The sequence below is a fragment of the Aythya ferina genome (genome assembly GCF_964211825.1).
Source record: "Aythya ferina genome assembly, chromosome: 15".
Classification (NCBI taxonomy): domain Eukaryota; kingdom Metazoa; phylum Chordata; class Aves; order Anseriformes; family Anatidae; genus Aythya; species Aythya ferina.
In genome coordinates, this window is record NC_140314.1 from 1055528 (window position 1) to 1078944 (window position 23417).

A 23417-nucleotide genomic window follows, 5' to 3' on the forward strand; every position below is an offset into this window, starting at 1 on the left:
TAAAATTGTTACAACCTAGATTCTATCAGTGTTTAACATAATTACAGGTCGCTCTAGACTCATGCCATGGTTATTAGCAACAACACAGCAGAGGAAAACTCAAGCTTTGCATTAGTTCAGAAGGAAGCCCTGTCCCCAGATGATTCCCAATGTAGACAGGGCATTGTTGTTTGCCAAAGCAGTTTTCTGTCTCCTGATTCAAAGCTTCTTAAGGATTAGATTGCTGCAAGTAGCTTGATTGCCAGTGCAGAAGGAATAAAGTTTGCCCTGCATGCATCTCCCTGTTAAATCCTGCCTGACAGCCATCCAGGAGTACAAAACAGAGGATCGCCCAGAGATTCACAGAATAACATCCAGGTACAAAATGGCCATTTTTGCTCCCTATTTTAAGTCTCAAGCATCTGCATTCCTCTCTCCATTTTTGGAAATAATGGATTAAAATGAACTAACACCAGCTGGGCAGCCTTTACATGTCTGCTTGAGGAGCCACAGTGGCAAAACTTACTGAGCAATAATGGCAAGCAACAGATAATTTAGGCATGTCCTGGTGCCAAGTGGCACCTCTAAAAATGTGACAGTTCAGATTTAAGTTAGACCCTTCCCTTTCCAGGCAGAGGCTGCCCATAGTTAACCCACAGTCGGACGTGGAGGCAAACTGCTGGTAATCAACCGGCCAAGGGGGCTGCACGCTGGGGCTGGGACCAGGCTGGCAGATGCTCCTCGTTTCCCCTTGCTCCCGCCAGCTTGGGCAGGGCTGGTGGGGAGAAAGCAGGACATCGACCCCCGGCCAAAACCTCACAGAAATGGGAAAAACATCTCCCTGGCACCTGCTGCCTTTGCTGCCTGCTGCGAGCTGCTGACCAGATGATGAGCGAGGACGAGGAAACGGTGCCTGCGTGGGCAGGCTGCCCAGCTCCCGCGCGCGGCTCAGGAGGTGGCATCTGGCTCGCAGCTCTCCCACTGCCAAAGCCCATTTTCCTTGAACAAGGTTAAGTGGTTTCAGCATTTCAGGATCCTTCATTCCATCTCCCTCGGCTGCAGTTGCATTTGCTGGCACCTTTCTGCCACTTTGGCACCACGTCGGGCAGTTTTCAGCTCTGCCACCTGTGAGCCCTGTGCAGTGCCCCGGGGTCAGGGCTGCAGCAGGGGCAAGAGGCAACATATGGGGGGCAGCATACGGCTCCCAGCAGCCCTAGCCACTCGTTCATGCTGCCTGGCACTTATTTGCAGCCCCCAGACCTCAAGCAAACAGACCTCAAGTCAGCACCCAGAGCCAGATGGGCTTTAGCTTTATGCTTAGCAGGAGAAAAGCAAGCAGGCCCCCTCTGGCACCATCCAGAACACAGGACCACACTCTGCATCAGTGCTCCGGGCATGTCCAGGCCATTGGGAACAAAGTGCTGGGGTCCTGCCCTGACCCCCGGCCAACCCCACGTCATGCTCAGCGCCCAGCCTCAGCCACTGCAGCCAGAGCAGCCAGCACCTGCTGCTGCAGGCAGACGGGACGGGAGCCTCCAGGCTCTGCTCAAGCAGCATCTCCTCCTCCAGCTACAGCAGCCTCACAGATTTCATCTCTGCACACACAAATATCTAAATATATACCTAAACGTATATATTTTTAGATATATGACATACATCTCGTAGCCTGAGCTGGGTCTGCAGGGTACAAGTGGGTCTTGCTGCCATTTTCTTTATGAGTTGTAGATGACAGAACAGAGGAGAGAAAGTGCCCGCGTTGGAGCTCAGCCGACAGCTGGAAGGAATCTCACGGCGTGACACTACTGAACAGCGAAGGGCCCTGCAAAGCCTCCACCGTGCTGGCTGCTCACGAGTGGCCCTGGGCAAGCACAGGGTGGCAGCAGGGGGACCGCTGGTGGCAGCAGCTCTGCTGCTTTACCTGCCTGCTGAATTCTGGCACAGGAGAGCGCATACAGAAGAGCACATTCCTGTGCTGGGATGAAAAGGTTTTCCCTCATTTATTAACAGACTTTTAAGAAGATAAAGTATAAAGACCACAATGTAAAAAGGAGCTGGGTGTCAAGGGCAGAAGGCTGGGCTATTCTTCTCCCAGCAGCCGGGGGATGTTCCTGCTCCCCTACCCAAGCACAGAGCGCCAGGACAGGAAGGTGCTGGGAGACCCCTGGGCTGGGCCACCCGTCACTGTCAGAGCAGGCAGAGAAGCTTCCCAGTGCCCCTTGGCCCTGACACCAAGACCCTCGGGCAGGCGAAGCAGAGGGGAACCATTTGCACTGTTTTTAGCCACATAAATTCAGTGCTATTTCAATGACAAGCATCAGAGCCCAGGCTCCAGAGATAGCGGGTGCCTCCGGGGGTGACTCAGAGCCCCCGGGGCCTCCTGCACTCACACACCCCCGGCCCCCCCAGCCTCCTCTGCATCCTCCCAGCGGCACAGGAAGCCCGGTGGGTGAGCAGAGACCTCCCCGTGCAAGGGAGGAAGACCTCGCCCCCTCTTCGTCACCACGGGCTTAATTGCAGCGTGCTGCAGAGAAATTGCACGCTGCAAAGCCTGTCACAGCACTGCCAGGGCTCGGGCCAGGGGCACGTCTGCCACTGGGGCTGGGAATAATGCTGCGGGCTGCCCCGAGGCCAGCGTAGTCAGATGGGCACAGCGGCCGCTCTGGACCCTCCTCCTCATACAGAAGTGCCACGGAGCAGCAGTCCTCAGGACCGGAGCATTTGGGGACGCACCAGTCTCCCTTAGGTTAGCATCTCTACCGCATCTCCTTTTCCCCTCCACTAACTGATTTGTAAGGTTCAATAGCTACCAATAGGCTGCAATTAGCAGCAGTCCCTGGGGAGCTGAGAGCCTTCCGTGAGAAAAGCAATAGCCGTATGCAAAGTGCTGGGGGGGATTTAAAAAACAACACTGAGTACCTTGACTAATTGTCTGTCGGGAAGTGGAAATAAAAGTGGGCTTATCAAAGCTCACACGAGTCCCACCGTGCAGCCCAGGAGAGCAACGAGCACCACGTCCCAGCAGGGCAGCGCAGCCTCTGGCAGAGTTTCTGCATGAGGAGAGCCGAGCTAACGGCCACTGCAAGAGATGTTGTAAAAGAAGGGCTTGCTACTCACGGGATTAATGCCCTGCATGCTTCAAAGCATGCTCCTGACCGCCCTTAACCAAGAAGCCTCAGAGCAGTGCTCCCAGCACCCATCTCCCAGCCTGGAGAACTGGGAGGCGCCAAGCAGGGCAGCTTCCCTGCCCTCAGCCCTGGGAACACCCAGGAGCTGCATTTGCCTCTTCCTTCACCGACAGCACACTGACACTGCTCTGCCGAGCATCCTCCCTGGAAGCGAGGTGCGCTGTCAGGAAGGCTTCAGCACACTGGAGGGCACTGTGCTGTGCAGCCTGAGGCTGAGGAGCTGCGAGCAAACACGCCCCAAGAAATCTGTGAAATTCAAGCTGGGACTCGACTATGAGCCTCAAGAGATATTAAAGCGAGATGCACTGCAAGAAAGCACGGACTCCCTTACTGTCACCCAGCTGTGTGCTCCTTGCTGCCACGGAGCCAGCTGCCCGTACAGGTGAGCCCTTGTGAAGCACTCAGAGGTCTGCTTCCAGTCCAGCTCCTGACCCCCACGTGCTGATGCAGAAATGCAGTCTGACCTGAAAGACTGTACACATGGAGCAGGCTGGGCACTGGGACAAAGTCACTGCTCTGCTGGAGGCACAGTGAGCAGCCTCCGGAGCAGTTCTGGGGCCGGGGGGTGTCAGGCAGCAGCCCACCCATCACCGCTGCCAGGGTCCCTGATGCCGGCTCCGTGATGGAGCTGCCCTGCTGGTTCTTTGGGACCAAAGCCCAGCCAGGATTGCTCCAAACCCAGTAAACTCATACAGAAGGAGAAGTCAGGCAGAAGGGGGAGACAGCAAGCCTGGATTCTGGTTTGGCAGAAAAGCAAGGCAGCTCTGGCAAAGGATCCCAGAACACCTTGACTGACGCTCAGCCTTCTCTGTGCCCCCCCAGACTCTGTCCCACCGGCACAAACAGACTCTGTCTCCCCTGCAGACATCTCCTGTGGACCAGGGAAGAGCCTCGAGTCCAGGGCCGGGCAGGACATGTCCCAGCTTCAAACACCCCCAGACCCGCCGCACTTGTCCTGCGCCCTGCCCCGGTCTGCCCCTCTCTGCCAGCCGGGCGAGTGGCACTTCCCCAGATCCCAGCACCAGCCCCATTCCGGGCAAGGCGACTGACAACGTGTGTGTAGCCCCCACCTTCAGCTGTGTGCTGCACTTCCTGCTCCCACTGGTTCTATTTTTAAGGGTGAGAGTTCTGGTGCACTGTAGTTTCCCCAATTCAATCTCTTTTCTCCTAGCAGTTCCCCAAATTAGCCAGTTTCCACGGTAAAACACACAAACTGCCAGACAGACCTGAAACGCGCTGGCAGAGCCATGCAGAGAGGTTTGAGTGAGCTCTGCTTTGCTACTCCAGCTCTGTCACTCGCCCCCGAAAGCACTGGGATCCACCAGAAAATTACACCCTTGTGAAAATAAGGATGGGGACTTAAAGTCAGCTGGCTTGGGAGGGGGCGAGGGGAGGGGGGGCGTTCTGCATTTTTGGTTGTGTTTGCTTTATGTATTTGGTTTAAAGGAACACCACTATTGCTTTCTGAAAGTCACATCTAAACTGGTATTTTCCAGTATTTTTTTTTTTGTCCTTGATGATGCTGCCTTGTGAGTTTTGTGTTTTCTGTCTGAGGGAGTCAGAGCCTGGGAGGCAACACCCACCATGCAAATCACAAGCAAGCACGACATGTGTCTTCAGGTTTTTTCCTGAGAAGACCAACAAACATATGTATCGGCTTAATTAAACCTGCAAGATGATACGGAACAGTCTTGAAAAAGCGACGCCTGCTCTTCCTGATAAGGGCCCCAGGTTGGCACCGGGGAACCTGCACACGAGCAGCTGAGAGCTGCGGCCACGGGGAACACTAACGCTGAACAAACACAGGGCAGCAAAGAACCAACACCTAAACAACAATGCGGGGCAGTGATGCCTTCAAAAAAAGTAATGAGCTGAGGAGGAACAAGGACAGGCATATTTCCTGAGGCTGACTCCAGTCTAGTAAGCATCTTTTAACTCCAGCACAGTAAGCACCTTTTAAATGACAGCCAATTCTTCCAGGTATACCACTTATGACAAAAGGAATTGATCAACACATTGAGCCAAGCCTTGCCAGAAGAGAGAGCATTCTTCAGCTCAGGGCACATTGGCTAAAGTCATCCACGGGAAGATAAATACATCTTTTTAGTGGTCAGTGCTTTGTGCTTGTTAATTAACCCGAAACATAAAACATCACTTCTCCTGGCAGCCCCTCGATGGGAAAGCTGAGGCTGTGACTCAGGGGAGATGGGGTAAGGCTCTCGGCTGTTGTCCCAGACTGAAACGTCTCTGGATTCCTGCACATTCTCCCTGAGCTGCTGAGAGCAAGTTGTTGGGGGATTTGAAAATATTTTGAGTGTTTCAAAATATCCGGGAGCCCACACAGCTATGATAACAGTGAATTAGAGGCGCACGTGAAATAGCGTCACTGAAGTGTCGTCAGCCCAGAAAGCCGGAGGAATGCCTTCTCCAAAGTGCTGTGAAACAAAACGACCCAAACACCACTCGTGGCACTGGGCCGTTACTTACATCAGAGGCAGGGCCTTTATCAGCGCCAGGGCACGAGAAGGTGACGAACTCATGGCACCGCTTGTGCACGACGAAGCAGCAAACTGTAGAGAGAAGACAGGGACAGCATCAGTGGCATGTTGAGATTTTGCACCACATGAATCCACAACTGAAAAAATAAAAAGCAATTAGGTAGATTTATGAGAAGAGACATCTAGGACTCTAGGCAGTGGTTTTTTTTTTTTGTTTTTTTTTAAGATTTAAAATTCTGCTACAGATTTCCTTATCGACTACTGTCAAATGGACCAGGCATTTCAGTAAAACTAAGCAGAAGCAAAATGTTGAACCAACATCAGAGGAGGGCTGGGGACCCTTACATTCACTTTGAGCTCACTGTCACTTGCTGAAAACGCGCTGAGGTCACCCCCATGTATGAGAAGAGGGAGTAACTGGCATACGTGGATATCTGAGCTGAAAAGTTCATGTGTCCAAAAATGGAAGCCTGTACCGACGAGAACAGGTGGGCAATTTTCCTCCCACAGCTCTGCTTTTCTTTAGTAACTCCACAGCCTCCATTTGCCAGACCAGAAGACACGTACTTCTCCCTCTTCTCCCTCCTCACACACGCACGTAGATGACAAAGTCAATCTTCTGGGAGCAGCACAGTAAATTAATCCCAACGTGCCATCACCCAGACTTTCAAGCATGAGTATCCGGAGCTAAATCCACATCCCTTAAACCAGCAAACCCTGACAGCGCACGCTAATCTGAAGCTGCCAGCACTGTTTTGCAGTCTGTGCAGCCAACGCTCTGTACTTAAAGGCTAATTTTCCCCCCAAGCCACGTGCACACCTCATTTGCAGCAACAGGCACCCAGGGGCCACCCGCACCAGCCACTGCCGCGGGCAGCACCGCTCACAGGAGTCGGTCCCTGCCCCAAGGACTGCTGGTTTTCTTAGCAGAGCCGAGCCGTGCCGGGCTGTGCTTTGTGTGAGAAAAACCTGGGCACTGAGCTCAGCTGTGTCTCAGGGCTCTCTTGCTGCTACATCCTTTTCCCAAGGGCTGTAGTTGTGCCAAAAGCAAGAGCAACAAGACGAGCTGTGCTGACTGAGGGGGTTCTGAGAAATTGAGCACGAAAAGCAAATTGAGGCGCACCTCAACGAAACAGGTCTCAACTGCATCCACATAGGATTGTTCTTAAGGAACAAGGAGAAACCAAGTGACGTTTCCCATTAAACCCACAATCCCCTTAACGTGTCCTGCTACACACAGTTTTAAATTCATTTTCCTTTTCACATTTTTCATTATGAAAAGAACAAACACAGAAGGTTGGAGAGGCAGAGCAGCTGCCAGGATCTCTTTCCTCACAGGACCTCTCGCTTGCTTTTCTGAGCAAATAAACATTTCTTGAAAACATTGTTCACCATTTCTGTCATTTGTATACGCAGACAGAAGCATCTGGGAAGCAGGAAGGAAGAAATTAGAACTCTATTAGCAAAGATTTGTCCTGAAGTGTGCGTATAAACTCAATAAGCCTCCCTGACACGCTGGAGCGCGGGCACTGTCGGGAGTTGCACACTGATGCTGCAGGAGGTTCTCAGCAGAGATGGGGTGGTTTGGTTGGGCTGAAGAAGCAAGCTTACCAGGCTGGCCTGCCAAATGCCTTTCCTCTGCGCCATATAAAATAGGCTGGTGAATGCAAACCTGACCCTGAAGAGTAGGTAAAAAAAAGAAAAGCAAGCCCTTCAGAGCTCCACCTTCCCCAGCCCCTAAGCAGCTTTTGCACTTTGGGGACAGCGACATGTTCCTGCCTGGGGAAAATAACCTTCCTGCCTTTGGGGGTGGCTGTGGCTGGAGGAGAAAAAAAGCAGTTGTGTGTGTGCTCGCCCTACCTTCAGGGCTCTCAGCAACACTGCTGTGCACCCTGCCAGCCCCGCTCTGCCCTGCAGGGCCCCGGGGAGAAGCAACCTTGCACCTCTTCCACCACGGCAAGCTGCTGGGCATTGCAACAGGTTTTCTTGCCACACTCCTTCCATCGGCTAACCACTCCTTCCTTTTCTCAACTGCCCCACGTAACGCAGTGCATGGCCAGTTTGCTGAGCTAACCCCAGGGCAGCTCTGTGGAAAGCCCTCCTGAGTAACAGGAGCACCACCCCGAGCACAAAGCTCACCCCACCTAACCCAGCACTGCACGCGGTGACAAATTTCCTGCAATTCAGTACCATGCTGAAGCAAGTGCCCTCCCCTGATGCTGCCACCAGCAGCCCCGAGCACACGAGGTACACGGGGACTAAAGCAAGGTTGGCTTCTGCCCCTTGCAAGGGCAGGCTAGAGGAGAACTTCTCCAAATCAGCTATTTCTGTGTATTCTCTGTTTTACTTTTCACACACACCTCCCCTGAACAGGGAGAGGGCAGGCTGTGGCTTTGACTTCAGTTCATGGAAAGTCAGAAATCTGACCTTTCTATTTTTGCTCTGGCAGAAACCCGTGGTGCTTTGGTTTCGAAGCAACGCTCCCGGAGCCCCTGCGTCAGGCAGACGAGACCAGGGCCCCGCTGCGCCAGCACCTTAACAGAGATGCATCGGGCCCTGGAGCCTGCATTGCACAGCCAGGAGGTTCAGCACGTCGGTGGAACTGTGGGGTTTGATTGCAGTTGGTTTAAAAACAAAGCATTAAAAAATTCAAGCCTTAAGTACTGCTGTGCATGAAGGATCTGCAGTGGCTTCTCACGCTCTGCTCATGACACGTTTCGTTTGTCAGGCAGAAGTTAGGTGATAAGGGGAAACAAGGAGGGAATACCAAAGAAGTAAGGGAAAGGAGAACACTGAGTGACTAATCCTTACAGACAGCCGGGAGGATGGCTGAAGCAAGAGTGAAGCACACACAAGCCCTGCTCTACCTATTCGCTCCTGCCTTGACAGAAACCGTGAAAACAGAACACATTCGTTTCACCTTTCCACGTGCATGAGCAGAAGAGGTGAAATACCCATTTCTAGCGGTAAGAGACTAGAAAGCCAATGCCTGAGAAGCTCAGAAGCATGCCAGATTCTCATTACAACCTCCCCTTATTTTTTCAAGGTTTTCTTGAGGAGTTTTAATTATTAAAGAAGGCATTAAATATACACACCCAGTTAACACCTCCTGCCCTTTGAGCAGGGACCTAAAGAATGTATTAGAAATGCAGTATTTTCTCTCCAAGTGGAAAAATGATTGCAGCGTCCTGAAAACATTCCATACTACAGTTCAATTAAGTAAATGATATTCAAAGTCACTGCAGGCCACCTTTGTGGCGACCGAATATTTAGCAAGAGTAGCAGGTTCTTCAGCAATCAATATTAATACAGATTGCAAGGAAAATCCATTTGAGGATGATGAAGTGCAATGCTTGCCTACGCATCCAAAGCAAGTGGCTCTCTGCTGACTGCAGTGGTGTGGGCTTTGCACCCAACGCTTCAAACAAAGCTCTGCAAGCCTTGAAAAAATCCATACAAACAGTTCATGCATGCTTAGGTGAATTTAAGTCTCTGCAGAAAACCATCCAAGAGAATTAATCAGGTATAGGAGCTTATGCAGGTAATCCTGCCTCGACTCATGGGCGTGCATCTCACCCGGCAGACACAAGATGTGATAGATCTTTCCTCCCGTGACTCGTGCATGATAGTGTAAAGAGAGCGGGCGCTTCCCCCCTGCGAGCGCGGCAGCAGGACCGGCAGCCCCACGGAGCACCGCTGGGGCGGGCACTCCCACGCCGTGCTTGGTTTCATCACATCAGAGTTTTTGCATCTTTGTCAGCGTAGAAACTACAGTACAAGCAGCAGCTTTCCCAGGTCGCTAATTAGACAGTTAATTTGTAAATCTTATTATATGATAATAAAGTTACCAAATCCCACTGGTGAGCTACAAACGTCCTGAGTCATTTATATCCAACAAAATGAAACATTAACCTTTACCATTTGTTGTTGCATAATGCAAGACTGCTTACTGGCCCTAAATTCTTCTTTAGTGCTATCTCTATTACAGGCGTCTGGGGAAACATCACTGTCATGGGGGAAGTGAAGAATTGAAAACCCTACAAACGATGAGAGGCAGAGTCCTGCAGCTCCGATACTCCCCGCAGACCTGCCGGAACGCACACTTTTAACGGCAGCTGCAGCACAGCTTCTCAGATCTGGGGCAACTTGCACCAACGCATCCCAGCAAGATCAAGTTTCTCCTTTCCTTGTTATCCTGGATACAGTTTGGGAGGAGAATTTCTACCTGAAGCAGCTCTGGCTCCAGCGAGCAGAAACCTGCGGCGCTGCTCAGGCAGGGGCTGCCGGAGCCCGAGCAAACCAGCTGCAGCTCCACCAGAGCTGTGTGCCGGGGCTCAGCAGCACCAGCAAACAGCTGCAGGACAAGGCAGCTCGCAGCCGAGCCGTGCATTTGGCTGAAGAAGAAAGGTTTCCAAGAAGGTTGGTTTCCAGAGCTAAGAACTCACAGAATCATTGGGATATTTCCAGACCCTTGGAAAGAGCCTTATTTTGAAGGATGGAAAGAGAGAAAATACTAACGGTGTTGAGGGGAGGTGGGCACGAAAAAGGACAAAACCAGAACAAAGATACTTATAAGCTTCTTTGCCTAAACCACTGCTCAAAAATCCCCAAGAAAACTATAAAGCTGTTTCCTAAACTGATTGCAGAAACTGAGAGCCAGAAAAAAAAGAATTAAGAAGCGTTCCAAGAGCACGAGCATTGCACAGCACATGTCCAGCTGCACTTCCAGCATGGGAAGGGACCTCCTGGGGGAAGAGAGGGCTGCTAGCACAGCTCAGCAGGAGGCAGAACATCCATCAGCTCCAGGATGCTGACAGCCAGCCAAACCGGGAGGCTGAACACAGGGAGACAGGCCAGCAAATTAAAGCTTTATACAACAGTGTGCGGTTGGGAGCAGTTGTAGGTTTGCGTGTTTTGCAACAATGCTGCAAATTATTGCAGCAGACAGAAGCCCCCTGGTAAGTCCTCAGTGATGGCGGGAGGGACAAACCCAGCATTTGATTGCTCTATGCAGAAATACTGCCACAAGCTGCCGGGTGGAAGCCCCTAATTGCTGAGGACTTTCAGCATCACAGACACAAGGCTGGTGACCAAGCTGAGCTACAAACTGAACGCTAATCTTGGAGCTGACTTCAGCACTGCCTCTGCTGTGGTGCCAGGTCTCACCTCTGCACCTGGATCACAGCAGTGGTCCTCTGGGGTCAGCAGGACAGAGCTAAAAAGGAAACCTCCAGTGAAAGTAAAAACTTAAAAAATAATGATTAAAAAAGAGGCGACAAACCTCGACACTAAACGAAGTGCAATTAGAGGAGAGCGGGTGCTTCCACAGCCTCGCAGCAGCTCCAGGAGCAGACAGTCCTGCGTTCAGGTACAGTAACCTCGACGCGTGGGAGAGCTGCTGGGAACAACCAGCCCCAACAGGAGGCACGCAGGGAGCACTCCGGCATGTGAAATCACAACCATGGGGGCTGCTCGATGCGAGGGGGCTGCTCACAGGCACCTGTGCTAGCGAAGAACCAGGCACACAGCCACCACGCAGCATTTCCTTGCTGAGGTCCCCCCTGGTCCCCTGGCATGGGGAGCAGCCCAAACAACACGAGGCCAGAGCCCACCCATGGTCACTGTCACCACCGCGGCCCCGCAGCCAGGGCGGACCAGATGCAGCCCTGGCAACCGCTAATTCCGCCCCGTTAATGAGCGAGGCAGGTATCCCCGCCTCTGGCTTGCCAGATTTATTTACAGAGAACAGAGAGCTTGTTTGCTCTGTGTCGCCTGCACGCACACCTTCTTTCTCATTCAGAGTATTTGCTTCTGTTTACCAAATGTAAACAAATGCAAAGAATTTCCCCACCATATGCAAGATACCTCACCTCACATGCTCTGTCTCCACTCACATGAGTTTCCAAAAGCAGACAGTTGGGCAGCTTGCCCAAAGACACAACAATGCTGAAAGATTTGCTCTTAGAATACAAAATCCTTCCCAGTCCAACGCCTTCTGCCCAGGACAAGCCCTTCACCAGAGCACTAAGCTCTTCATACTGGCACTCAGGCTACCGAGGGAGCCAGCCCAGATGCATGTTCCCAGGAAAGCCTGGAGCAGTCTCTGCGTTTGTGTTTTAGTTGCAATTCCCAACGCTGGAGCTGGCTGAGCCCGTCCTGGCGGGCAGCACGGCAGCAGCAGGCCCAGGCTCCGGAGCTGGGTCCCCAACCACGGCGCTGCTCCCAGCCCAGCCGTGGGTCCGAGGTGTCAGCAGGTCTGGGACACGTCCAAGCGCTGCAACCTCCTGCCCGTGCCACCACGGCTGTCACAGCGAGAGCTGTCCCTAGGGAGGGACGCTGCCAGGACCACGATGAGGAGCTTTTTTCAGTTTCTGGCCAAGTGCTTCTGTTTCTGAAGGTACTGGCGTATCCAAGAGACTTCAGGCTTCCATCCTCAGCCCCTTTATGACCTTTGGAGAGCTACTTCGGGGCCCTGTTTCTCCAGCCTTCTCTGGCCTGGCTCTGGATCAGCGTTTTGGGGTGCTGGAAGTGTGCTCCATGGGAAGGCTGCCTTGCACCACCCCCGGGCATGCTGCAGGAGCTGGGTGACTGCAGCTGGAGGGGCGGCAGCGGTGGCGTGCCGCATCTCCACGCGGCTCAGGAAAGCCAGGAGAGCCCCAGAGCTGCCTCCAGGCAGCTGCAGCTCCGCCGTGGGCCCCCGGCCGTCTGCAAGGGGCCTTGGCACCAGCCCGCAGCCGAGGGCTGTAGGATGCCAGGAGAGCGCACAAACCTGCGGCGCACCTGGCACGCCAAGCGCGGCTGGCTCGCGATGATAAATCATTTCCTGACCCCTGCACGCTATCAGCTTGGAGCCTGCCACATGAGATTTGATTAGCCTCATCTCCCATACGAAATGCAGTTAGCTGGCAGGAAGGTATCCAGCCCTCCTCAAAAACCCAGACACTGTGACAAATGACTTCCTGCAAGAATGAACCCTGCCTAGCAACTGGATGCCACATAAAGCACCGCTGCCTTTTATTTGATCTCCATTTGATGCTCTAATTTCATTGTATGAACTCCTTGTTCTGACGTCGTGGAGAAGGGGCTAATCAATTTTCCCCAAGCCCTTCACGAAATGCATAATTCAGGGAAGTCACCTCCAATGCTTGCTTCCCTCCGAGTACATTTTCCCAGGAATATGCATTCCCACCAAAGAGAAGCCCTTTGTCATCCTCTGTTGGGCAGAGGAAAGTTCTGAAGGCATCAAGAACCCTATCAGATACAGTATGTCAAATAAGGCAGACAGATGGAGAGTTAACAGAGGGAGAATAAGGATCACCCAAGATTCATCTAAAAATCAAGCTCAGTGAGGAGTTAAAAAACCTCCCCAGAGAGCTGACATCCATAATTTAGCAGATGGTTCTAATATCATGAAACTCAAAGATTATTTTGAGCGCATCTCCGTGCGTAGCTGCTCCCCTACAACCCCATGGAAACTCTCATTTGGATAATGTTTCCATTAAAATAAATAACAGGAGATCCAGGAAATGGGCTGGAATTCTGATCATCCGAACTGGAGGAAACAAAATAACAAAAAAGATATTTTTAAAGGAGCTTTGCCTTTATCCACCTACGCTGGGCGAACCACGAGGTCAGACGCATTAGCCCGGCTTTGCCTCCATGATGCATGGAAACACACCGGAGCCAGCAGCAGCCCTCCATTTGCTGTTGCCACGTTAAAAACTAAGACTTGGTACATCAAACAGTCAGCGAAGCATGATAATTGTAAAATAGAGGGAAAGAAGGTTTCCAGGAGGGGAAGTCCTAAATTTCTGACAGCGCTTTACAGCTTTTAATCACTTACAGCACATAAAGAGAAGCTGAGCTAAAATTTGTGCTATTTGGATTTAATCCCCAGCTTTGGTTAAAAGCTTCCCGGAGTCCTCACAATGCAACAAATATCTTTAATTCCTCATCAGACTTCAGCAGTTTTTCCGTTTTACCCAGTAAAAACGGACGTGCCCTGGGGTTTTTGGACTACGGCTCCTTTCTACAAAGCGCTGCCAGGACACGGCTACGAAAGGCTGGGCTCTGGGGCGCCCGCTGGAGCAGCGCCACGGTGGGAGGTTTGGGCACTGAGGGGTCGGAGTGGGCGCTGCTGGAGCAGCTCCCCGGGGCTGGGGATGCCGCCCGGGGTCGGAGCCGTGCCCTGCTGGGATGAGGTTGCCCCAGCTGCTCATCCCTTTGCTCACATGGAGCTGGTTTGCTGCCACCCCTTGTGCCCACGGTGAGATCCGCGCGAACTGCAGGGCAAGGCTGCCAAGCTGGTGGCTGTGCCTGAGCATTTTGTATTTTGAGCGATTACTGTCACGTTCCAATTACTTGGTTTTGTGTCTAAACCCATGGCACATTTTTGTTTCTTTGCTCCAACACTCCCCTGGTTTGCAGGAGGCACTTCACAAGCCAAACCCTCCCTATGGCACGCTCCCACCCTGCCCCTGGAAGGAAGAGCAGTGAATTAAGGGCAGTGAATTCAGTGCAAAGAGCAGGGGGCTCTCACTCACTAGGCTTATGTCTGCCTTCACCATGGCAAAGCAGTCCCAAGGCACGATGAACAACTCCTGTCCCCTGACAGACACGAGGGCTGTTGCTCATTTGTGCCATTTGGCACGAAGGGGGGAGCTGATGGGTGGGCAGAAGGCAGGGGGAGAGGGGAGGAGATGCCACCAACTGCAAGCAAAAGATGAAGGGGGTGAAGGAGATTAGGAGTGGCAAAAAGCATTTATGTGGTTTCAGTTTCTTACAGAAAAGAAGGGGTTGTTTTTTTCTTAAGAAATGGGTGAAGAAAAGAGCAAGACAGCAGGCATCTCTTCTGAGAGGTCTCACCGGCTTTATTTCCCTGGAAGACTGTGATTGCCTGAACAGCTACAACGATTTTCAATCCAAGAAAGCAATTCTTATTCAGACCAGTTAATTCTGCACTAATGGCACAAAGAAACCTTCACTACAGATTTGAAGAGGCCCAGCCTTTCAAATTAGTGCTGTGAAAGCTGTCATTCAGTGCCAGGAAGATAAAACTGCATTTCCTGGTATTTCTGAAGTAAAAGCAATACGATACTTATTTTTTTTTATTTTTTTTTTTTTTAAGCCACACAATCTGCCAGCCATTATGAAAGCAATGGGCACAGCTTCGTTTTGCTCTCCAGCAGACAGGGAGCAGGGCCCATGTCACTTCTGTCACTTGCTGCTTGGCAGGGGAAGGTGGGCAGCACTTGCCTGGGCCAGGGAGGATGCAGGAGCTGCAGGAAGAGCCCAGCCCCAGCACCCACCTCCCGCAGGTGGCCAGCAGCACCGCAAGGCCAGGGCCGAGAGACACTTCCAGAGACACAACGACATTAATTTTACATCAGAGAGCCTCTGCCAAGCTCAGAGAAAAATGGCTCAGAATTTAAATACTTCATCAGCATTTCTCACGTACCAAGCTGTAACAGAGATTCACTTGCAGACTGAATAATTTAGCCCATACGAGCGCCTGGCCAGCACGGCACGCACAGCAGCCGCTGGCAGCGCAGGGGCTGGCCACGAGCTCCTGGCTCGCCCTGGGCTCCACGGAGCAGCTGCCCAAAGCCCCCCCCTCTGCAGGCATTCATCGCTTCATCTTCCCTTGGGAGCTGGCTGTGACTCCGCTCGCTCTTTGGGCTCCAGCAGTTCCTTCAGGTGTTTCTGACACACGAGGGCTGGCCGAACGCAGCGCTTCCCAACACAAGTTGGGCCACGAGCTGAACTGGTGGCATCCGCCCAAGGTCCTCGGGAGGGCACCCGGAGGAGAGGTGCCACAGGGGAGGTGTTCAGAGCACACCCTTCCCCGAAGGACTTAAAGCCCCTGAGCTCAGCTCCAAGCCCCCGGCCATGCACATTCCTGCAACAGCCACAGCAGAACCCAAGGAGCCCTCAGGGAGCACAGGACAGTGTGAAAGTCAGTGCCCAGCAGCGAGCAGCAGCCTTCAGGTGCTGCGGCTGTGGTTACAGGGAGCACTTCTTGCTCCCAGGGGTAACGGCTCATCAGCAAAACGGAGCGAGTCCAGCACCTGTAGGGCTCAAGGTGCACAAACATCCACAGCAGCCGTGCTGAAGAGCAAGGCGGAGGAAGGCCATTGCGCTGCTCCTTTCCAAAAGAGGCATCTTTAATATTCATCTTTTTTTTTTTTTAAAGGGGTTAAATATTTTGAGCCCAGCCATGCACTATGAGAAGGATTTGAGTACGTACGAACAAAACATTCAAAAAAAGTCTGCAGCTTTTATATGAAATACCAGTAATGAATTGACAACACACTCTGCATGACAATGAATGTAATGAAGCCAGGCGGGATGAGGAGCATCAATCATCCACGGCAATATAATAGGTGTGGGCGGGGAAGGGGACGATGACTGCAGTAGAGCTCAGATCGGGGAGAGATCTTTCTTCTCCCACCGCTAGCGACAGAAACACCCCGAGCCAGGCTCTGGCTGCCGGGGATGGGCAGGGGGCTGCTTGGGGGCCGGCTCCAGCTGGGGTGGGCTCCTCGCACAGCGCAGTGCCCGTGGGTACGGGGTGCTGGGGACACGTTACCCCATCCCAGAGCCAGCCGAGGAGTTCAGAGCAGCGAGGACGAGGCTGCCCGTACGTTTCCTGGCACGGCTCGCAGGCACTGCTCCCCCCTCTCCGCTCACCGTGCCAGGTGCCGTTTCAGAGACCCACGCACGGAACAAGGGGAACCGAACCCGCAGCGGAGCTGCCCACGCGCGGGCCCTGACAGATGCCCTGAATGAACCAGAGGAAAACATGCTATTCTCTAATCTTTAATTATAGCCAGGTGACATGTTGCAGCAACACTAACAGGTAATTTTTCAAGCTCGAATTTGTTTATTTCGGTGTTAACATCCCCCTACCTGATTCTTAAGAGCCCAGCCCGCGAGCCTCCTGGCACAGCACGCAGGGGTTGGGCACAGCCTCAGCCCACGAGCACGGGGCAGGGCTGCAGAGCCATCAGGGACAGCAACAACCCCACTGCTGCCTGGGGTCTGGGTCACAGGCAGCAGCGAAAAAGCACCCAGGGGCTGGATAGGGTTTAGCAGATGAGAGGCTTCTCCATGAGGGACTGACAGGCAAAGGCTATTTACTTTAATTCAGCAACAGGGAACATCGAGGAAACACCCAGCAACACACTGCAGCCAGGTCCCTTTGCCAGGGAACCAGGTCAGGGTCCCCTGGGCATTCCAGGGGCCACGAGGCCAGCTCTGCTCACAAACACCCGCGCCACAGCTCCAGGACCTGTCCCAGCCCCCAGCTGCACCTTCAGCACCTCCACCAGCGAGAGATGAAAAATAAGTACTGTATGATTAATCAAGGCCCTGAGGGACCAGATTAAACAGTCTTAGAAATTAGTTCTGGATTTCTTACAAAGGCGCTGGAAGGCAGTGGAAAGCTGCAGCAGTCCCCAGAGAATTAACACCCAGTCCTCTTAAAATCCTGACTCAAGTGCACCAGTTACACAACTCGCCGCTCGCTCGCTTCTTGGGCTCGCTGCTGCGATGTGTTAGATTACAGATGGTCTCAATTAAAAGTGCATAGATGGAAAGGAGGCTTGGAAAAAAACGCACACGACAAGAGAAGATCGTTAAAAACTTGGCAGCCTACTTTAACTCTGGTGACCTGGTAATTTAATATTGTAATTGAAACTCCGGGTCAGCCTCTTGAGAGGAGGTAGAAATATGGAAAGGTATCCCTGCAGGATCAATCCTACCCAGAGAGCAAGTCAGACATTAAGAGGGCAAACCCAGACGCAGATAACCCACCACCATCCCAATTATTGTATTTGCATCTCAGAGCCCTGGAAGATGGCTGCTAGCTTGCTTTGAAGACGTGTTGTTTTTTTTTTTCCATACGAGCATATTAATCCTGTTCAGGGAAGATAAAAACCCAGTCCCCAAAGTGCTAACGATGTAGCTCAGTTAAACCTGAATTTTCTTATCTTACTTATCATTTATTATTTACTTATCACTTATCTCCAAAGCAGAGAGGGGAACTTCACTCCCCTTTTTCTTCCTCTCATCCCCCCCCATTAAAGTCAGGTACTCTGAACATTGTCTCGCATCCAAAGCTGGAGATCAGGGCTGTTATTGAGGAGCAACACCCCGATAACACTGCCACCACCTCCAGGCAGGCAGGGAGGCTTCAGAGGCACCGGGCTGGTTCTGGACCTCTCGGTGGTTCAAGGACCAGGGCTGGGAGCAGCCCCAGCTGCCTGCTCCATCCCGGCCAGGAGCAACTCAGCTTCCAGCCAGGCATCCCCATGTGTGGTTCTCCTGTGCCAGGCACCCCCAACGTGGCTCTCCTCTGCCAGGCACTGGGCCCTGGGAGTGCTCATCTCACCAGCAGCCAGTGTCACCCCGGCCCCTGCAGCTACCAGGAGAAGCCACGCTAACCCCCATACCAGCTGCAGGCTTTACTGTGTTTGCACCATCCAGCTGCTCCAGGTTAATTTGGTGGCTATTTTAAAATCCCCGCATCTGACCGCAACGTGATTTTGTCTCCCAGCGTTTCAAAACACTCGCTCCAGCAGCAGATTCGTCAGGCTTGCCTGACATAACCAGGGTAACCTCCAGTGATGCTTTCACAGATGGGATTTAAAATTAATGACAGTTTCTCAAAAGATGTCTTTCAAACTCTGCAGACCCAGGATTAGCCTGTTACGAGTAACAGGGTGTCAGACTGTAAATAGAGGATGAAGAGACTCCCACAGCTCCGGGAGGGAGATGTGGGCTGGTTTCTGCAAGCTCCCTTCATGAACCCGAGGAGGATCTGCAGGGGCAGCTGCTACTCAAAGTCCCACGAAGGCACAGATGTATCTGTGCACGTATCTGTGCAGATCTGTTTCAGGAATATTATGGGCTTATCAGCCTAGAGGAGCTGCTGTCATGTAAGCCTCAGTGGTGCACCAGAACCCACAGAACAACCATGCGGGTGACTCCAGCTTGTGACAAGGACATCTAACCAAAGCGAGTGGATTAAGGAACCTGTTCTACAAATGACCAACATTAAATCAGTTTCCTGTACAAACTATGGATTGTGCATACTTCATGTATCTCAGGATGATGGGATCAGGGGTCAGCCACATGCCTACACTGAAGAAATTTAAGTAGCTGAGCTGTAACCTTCCTCTCCCAGCATATCCCCATTGCACTAGCTACACCAAAGCACCACGGCATCTTGGTGTGCAGGCACCTTCCACATAGACTGCATCTTCCCTGAATCTGGCGTACATTTGAAACCTATAGATGGAAGCCAAGTGGAGAGAATTTCATCATGCCTGTAGATGCTGGTCAACAGGCTTCACGGTTCCAATACTAAAATTTATTTTCCATAGCACTGGAGATCAAGAGAGGCTGAGCTACTTTTTGTTTCTGAACGCTAAAGCAAGAGGCATTTATGCTGAACACATGTTGCAAGATAAAGCAGTCATTTCCTTTAGATATTCTATTTAGGGTACGGAGCTAAGCTCATAAAAGGACGAGAAGTTTCCCAAGCACCCTTGGCCAGAATCGTCCTTGCTTTACTCCCGGTCACCTTCCAGGAGCTCTTGGGTTACCTCCAGTAACTTGCAACCAGGGGGGCAAGGGCTGGAGTTTAAAGTTGGCCATACAAATAAATGTAACGGATTTAGGATATTCAACCAAGACTGGATCATAAACACAGAGCTACTGTACAGCAAAACTTGCAAGGCATTTACAGACTGCTCAAAAGACAGAGGGTCTAATCTTGTTCTCAGACTATATATAAACACATATTTTTATAATTCAGACTAATCCAAATGTGTGGAAACTGAAGTAAACTTACCTAATCCAACAGAACAGCACAGGCGTGTTTATTTCTCACCTCGCTTTAGCATTATTTTCTCTTTAACAACACACCCCAGGTAGCACCTAGACCCCATGTGTTTACATGGCAGGCAGCACTGTCGGCTCCAGCGGTCACAGCCACCCCCTGTGCAGCTGTGCCTCGGTCAGACCCTGGTCCTGCTGTCCCACGCTGCATTTGAAGAGCAAGTTACACTGGATGGGCTCTGTTTTACACCTGCACAGCCCTTAACATACTGCGATCACAATGCAGCAGTACTGCCGTGCCAGTGAGTTCCTGCTTCAACTGCCAGACTCCACGCAAAGCCCAACCTTGACCCATCAGGACAAGTTTTCCCTGAGCATCTCTCAAGGCAATTGTGCCGTGTCCTCCAGGTGCTGCATCTCCTGCAGGCCTGAGAGTCCTTCCTAGAGAAGCTTTCTAAGCTTTCCCAAGCAGCTTTGATAACCTGGTGAGGCACCAGCATGACCCCTGCGACTTGCTCTGAAGTGTCGGGGTTGCTGCATAGTCCTTTTGCTTTTCAGGAAGTGCAGGGAAAAAAACATCCTGAATACAACAGCAAAATATTTTTTCGGCCGATATAAAGACTAACGACTTCCCTGCTGCTGCCTCTGGCTTATTTTGAGCATGCAGCATCTTGGGAGGTTTTGTTCTCTACATACAAAGTGATGTTTGAATGGTTTCTTGAACACCCAGATATGGCAACAGCTCAATTTAAGTACAACTGAACGCAGCAGTTAGCCAGGGTCCTCTGAACACGAAGCTTCCTACGTAGGATTTATGCTGCAATCGTGTCGTGTGATTGTGCCACGGTCCTAGGCTTCCTACAACAGAACTCTGAGCGTTTCTCAGCTCTGACCTCAGCTCCCTGCTGGTTCACCACCAGCAAAGCGTTTCCCCAAATAACCCAACGCTCACCAGCATCAGCCTGGCTCAGAAGACAAGAACCCAAGGCACTAATTTGCCCTGACAGCACCATTAAAGGCAGGCACAAATGACTCCCGACATTAACATACCTCCCATGCTTGCAGCCTATCAAGAAGCTAACCGGAGCATTCAAGACAATTTCAAGATGCTTTTCATTTAATCTCTGCCCTCTCTCTCCTTCAGACCCATGACACAAGTGCCTGCCCAGCCCTGCAGGCCAGCATCACGCCGCTGGGCACCCTTCACGTGCCTGCAGCCAGAGGGGGTCAGAGCAGGGCACGAGGAGGGCAGAAGACGATTGCTGCATGTGCTGAACCCGAATGCTGCCCCCAGCACTTCTACTCACACCTACCTCGCAGGCAGCTCTCCCCACCACCTCAGCCAGACTAGCGACCCCCGTTGCCAGCACATTTTGGAGCTTCCAAGCCCAGGAGACAGCGCAGGACCCGCCAGATGGCAGGAGATGAAGCTCCACCTGCTGCGCGCCCATTCCCACAAGGTTCCCATGAGGTGGGACAGCAAAAGCCTCTACCACCACCCTGGCGTGTGGCACTGGCCGCAGCCTGCCCATGGCAGGGTGATGCTGCCTGTGCCCACTCCTGCAGCCCCCAGGAGGGTGCGGGATCGAGCTGCTGCCCCCTCCCCACCCGGGGGAGCGGCGCGCTGGACTTTATCTTGTTATTTCAACCACTTCCTCCCGCAATGCTCCGGCAGAAAGCAGGTTCATCTTCAGCAGCTCTGAAGCAGAGCAGGTGCTTCCTCTAGTTTGTGACTCCCCTGCCCTGATAACAGGGTGCTCTCCCACCAGGGAGCACGGCCCCAAACCTCTGCTGCTGGTGGCCAGGAGGGCGCTGGGGCCAGGGCAGTCCCACAGAGCTGCCAGCCGTGGTATGGAGGCAGCAGCTCCCATCTGCAGGGGCTGCTGCTGACCCATGCTTCCCCCCACGCTTCACAGTCCCCCCACCATGCTCAGCACCTGCCCATGCCACCACGAGCCCCCAGGCAAGCAGGGAGTGGGCTCACGGGGGCTGCATGGGGATCAGTGGCCACGTCAGCCAGCAACAGACTTTCCAAAAAGTTCACTAAGTGCATTTGTAAAGGGAAGAGTAAAGCGTTACTGGTTTCTCACCATCTCCCTGTTTTAAAAAGGTCACCACTTCCCTGTGCATCTGCAGCACCAAATGCCCCAACAATTTGCAGGCAGGCACAGGGCATCCCCGCGTGGCAGGGCACAGCTCTGCCAGCAGCTCCCACCAAGCGGCTTTCCAAAACCGTTATTGAGAAGCAATTCCTCCAACTATGGCAAGCAGCCACAAAGAACAAATGCCCATCCTCGAGAGCCAGCAGCTCCAGGAGCCATTTGCTCCGTGGGGACAGCAGCAGCTGGCTGTTTGCCCACCATGGGGCTCACTCCCAGCTGCACCTCTCAGGAGGGGGCTCAGCATTAAGGCAGCTCTCCCTGTGCTAACAGCGGGGTGCCCGCTCGAAGCATTTCTCTGCGGATGCACCAGGCTGCTGCAAGAGTGCACAGTGCCACCCAGAACCCGGCCGAGGCGTGCCTTTGCCACGTGCCAGCACCAAGGTTTCTGGCTGTGAAGGAGGGCACAGAGCAGCGCAGCAGGGGCAGCTGCATTTCCTGGCCAGCCCTCGCCCTGCTGAGGGCACCTGCAGGGAGCAAAGCCACAGAGTGTGCTGCGAGGGGACACCAATGGGAAGAGAAAGCCAGGCTCTGCAGCTTCAGTTCACTGTCGCTTGCCTTCACACATCACTTGCGTTCCCCAGCAGACACTGCTAATGTGATGAGCTTAATTCTCCAAGGCAGTTTTCAATCCCTCCCTCGTGCCCCAAGCAGGGGGGCACAGAAACAGCCCTGCCTGCCATGGGGGGTTTGGGGCTGGTGGGCCAGGAGCTGCTGCCTGTGTTTCTCCAGGTACCAGCGCCCCAGGGACCCGCACACCTCATCCCTTGAGCACCTCCAGTTTCACCTAACACCAGCTGGATGCTCACACAAAGCCACCCAGGGCGTGGGGTGCTGCAGGCTCCATGGCAGCACTAGGACACCTACACTGAACCAGCACAGCGAGCTGCATTCAGGCCATTTGCAGAGGCAATCTGCTGCTTTGGAAACCTGTTGCCCACTCGAGGTGCCTGTTAATCCCAGTGCAGTGCCTGCACACGTGCCAAGCTGCCAGGGCCAAGGAGCAAGGGAAGGGCTCCAAGCCCCCAGCAGCCTTCCCAAGGCTTTTCTGCTAGGTGGACTTCCAGTCCCCCACCCATTCCCCCTTCATCATGGCAAATCCCACCAGAAACACTGACTTGCCCAAACCACATTTCGCTAATTCACTCATAAAAAATGAGAATGAGACAATCCCAAACCCTTCTGAAGTCTCAGCCTCTCCGCATGGCTCTCCCCATCCCTGGGGCCTGCTGCCCTTCTCCTCACACAGTTCTAGCCTAATTTTGCATTGTTAAATGAAGAAACTCCCACACGTTTTGTACTTGGACAGCTGATTTCCTTGGAAATTCTCACAGCACGCTGCTGACATTAAACCCTTTCCTCCCACCAGGCAGCAAGAGGAAAGCTGGTGAGGAGGGCAGGCAAAAAAAACCCTAATGATTTGCAAATTTTCCAATCATGGCAAAAAGCCATTTATCAAACATGGGCCTCCCATGCTGGGGGTCAAGGGCAGCCTGGGCAGGCCCCCCACGTGGTGACACTGAACTGGGAGCAGTGGGACCCCGGGTAGCCTGCGGGCACAGGCTGGGGTCCCCCAGCACCAGGCAGCCTCCTCCAGGCAAGCCTGAGGCTTACAAGGACCCGATGGCACGTCAGAGACCACCATGGAGCACAATGACTTGCCCAGCTCTGGCATAAATCCGGGCACAGCGCCGCAAAATCCCAATTTTGCGTCAGCAGCCAGCACATGCTCGCTCCTGCCAAGCCTCGACTCT

The 23417-nt window shown here is 52.8% G+C and overlaps 1 protein-coding gene across 2 annotated transcripts in view; it reads right to left on the minus strand.

Moving 5' to 3' along the window:
- Positions 1–23417, minus strand: part of PRKCB (protein kinase C beta) — a 116819-nt gene that overhangs the window by 64696 nt on the left and 28706 nt on the right. For both annotated transcript variants that reach the window (XM_084537349.1, XM_084537348.1), the window contains exon 3: positions 5652–5734. In XM_084537349.1, coding sequence (XP_084393475.1) covers positions 5652–5734 — 83 coding nt within the window. The remainder of the gene's footprint in view (positions 1–5651; positions 5735–23417) is intronic.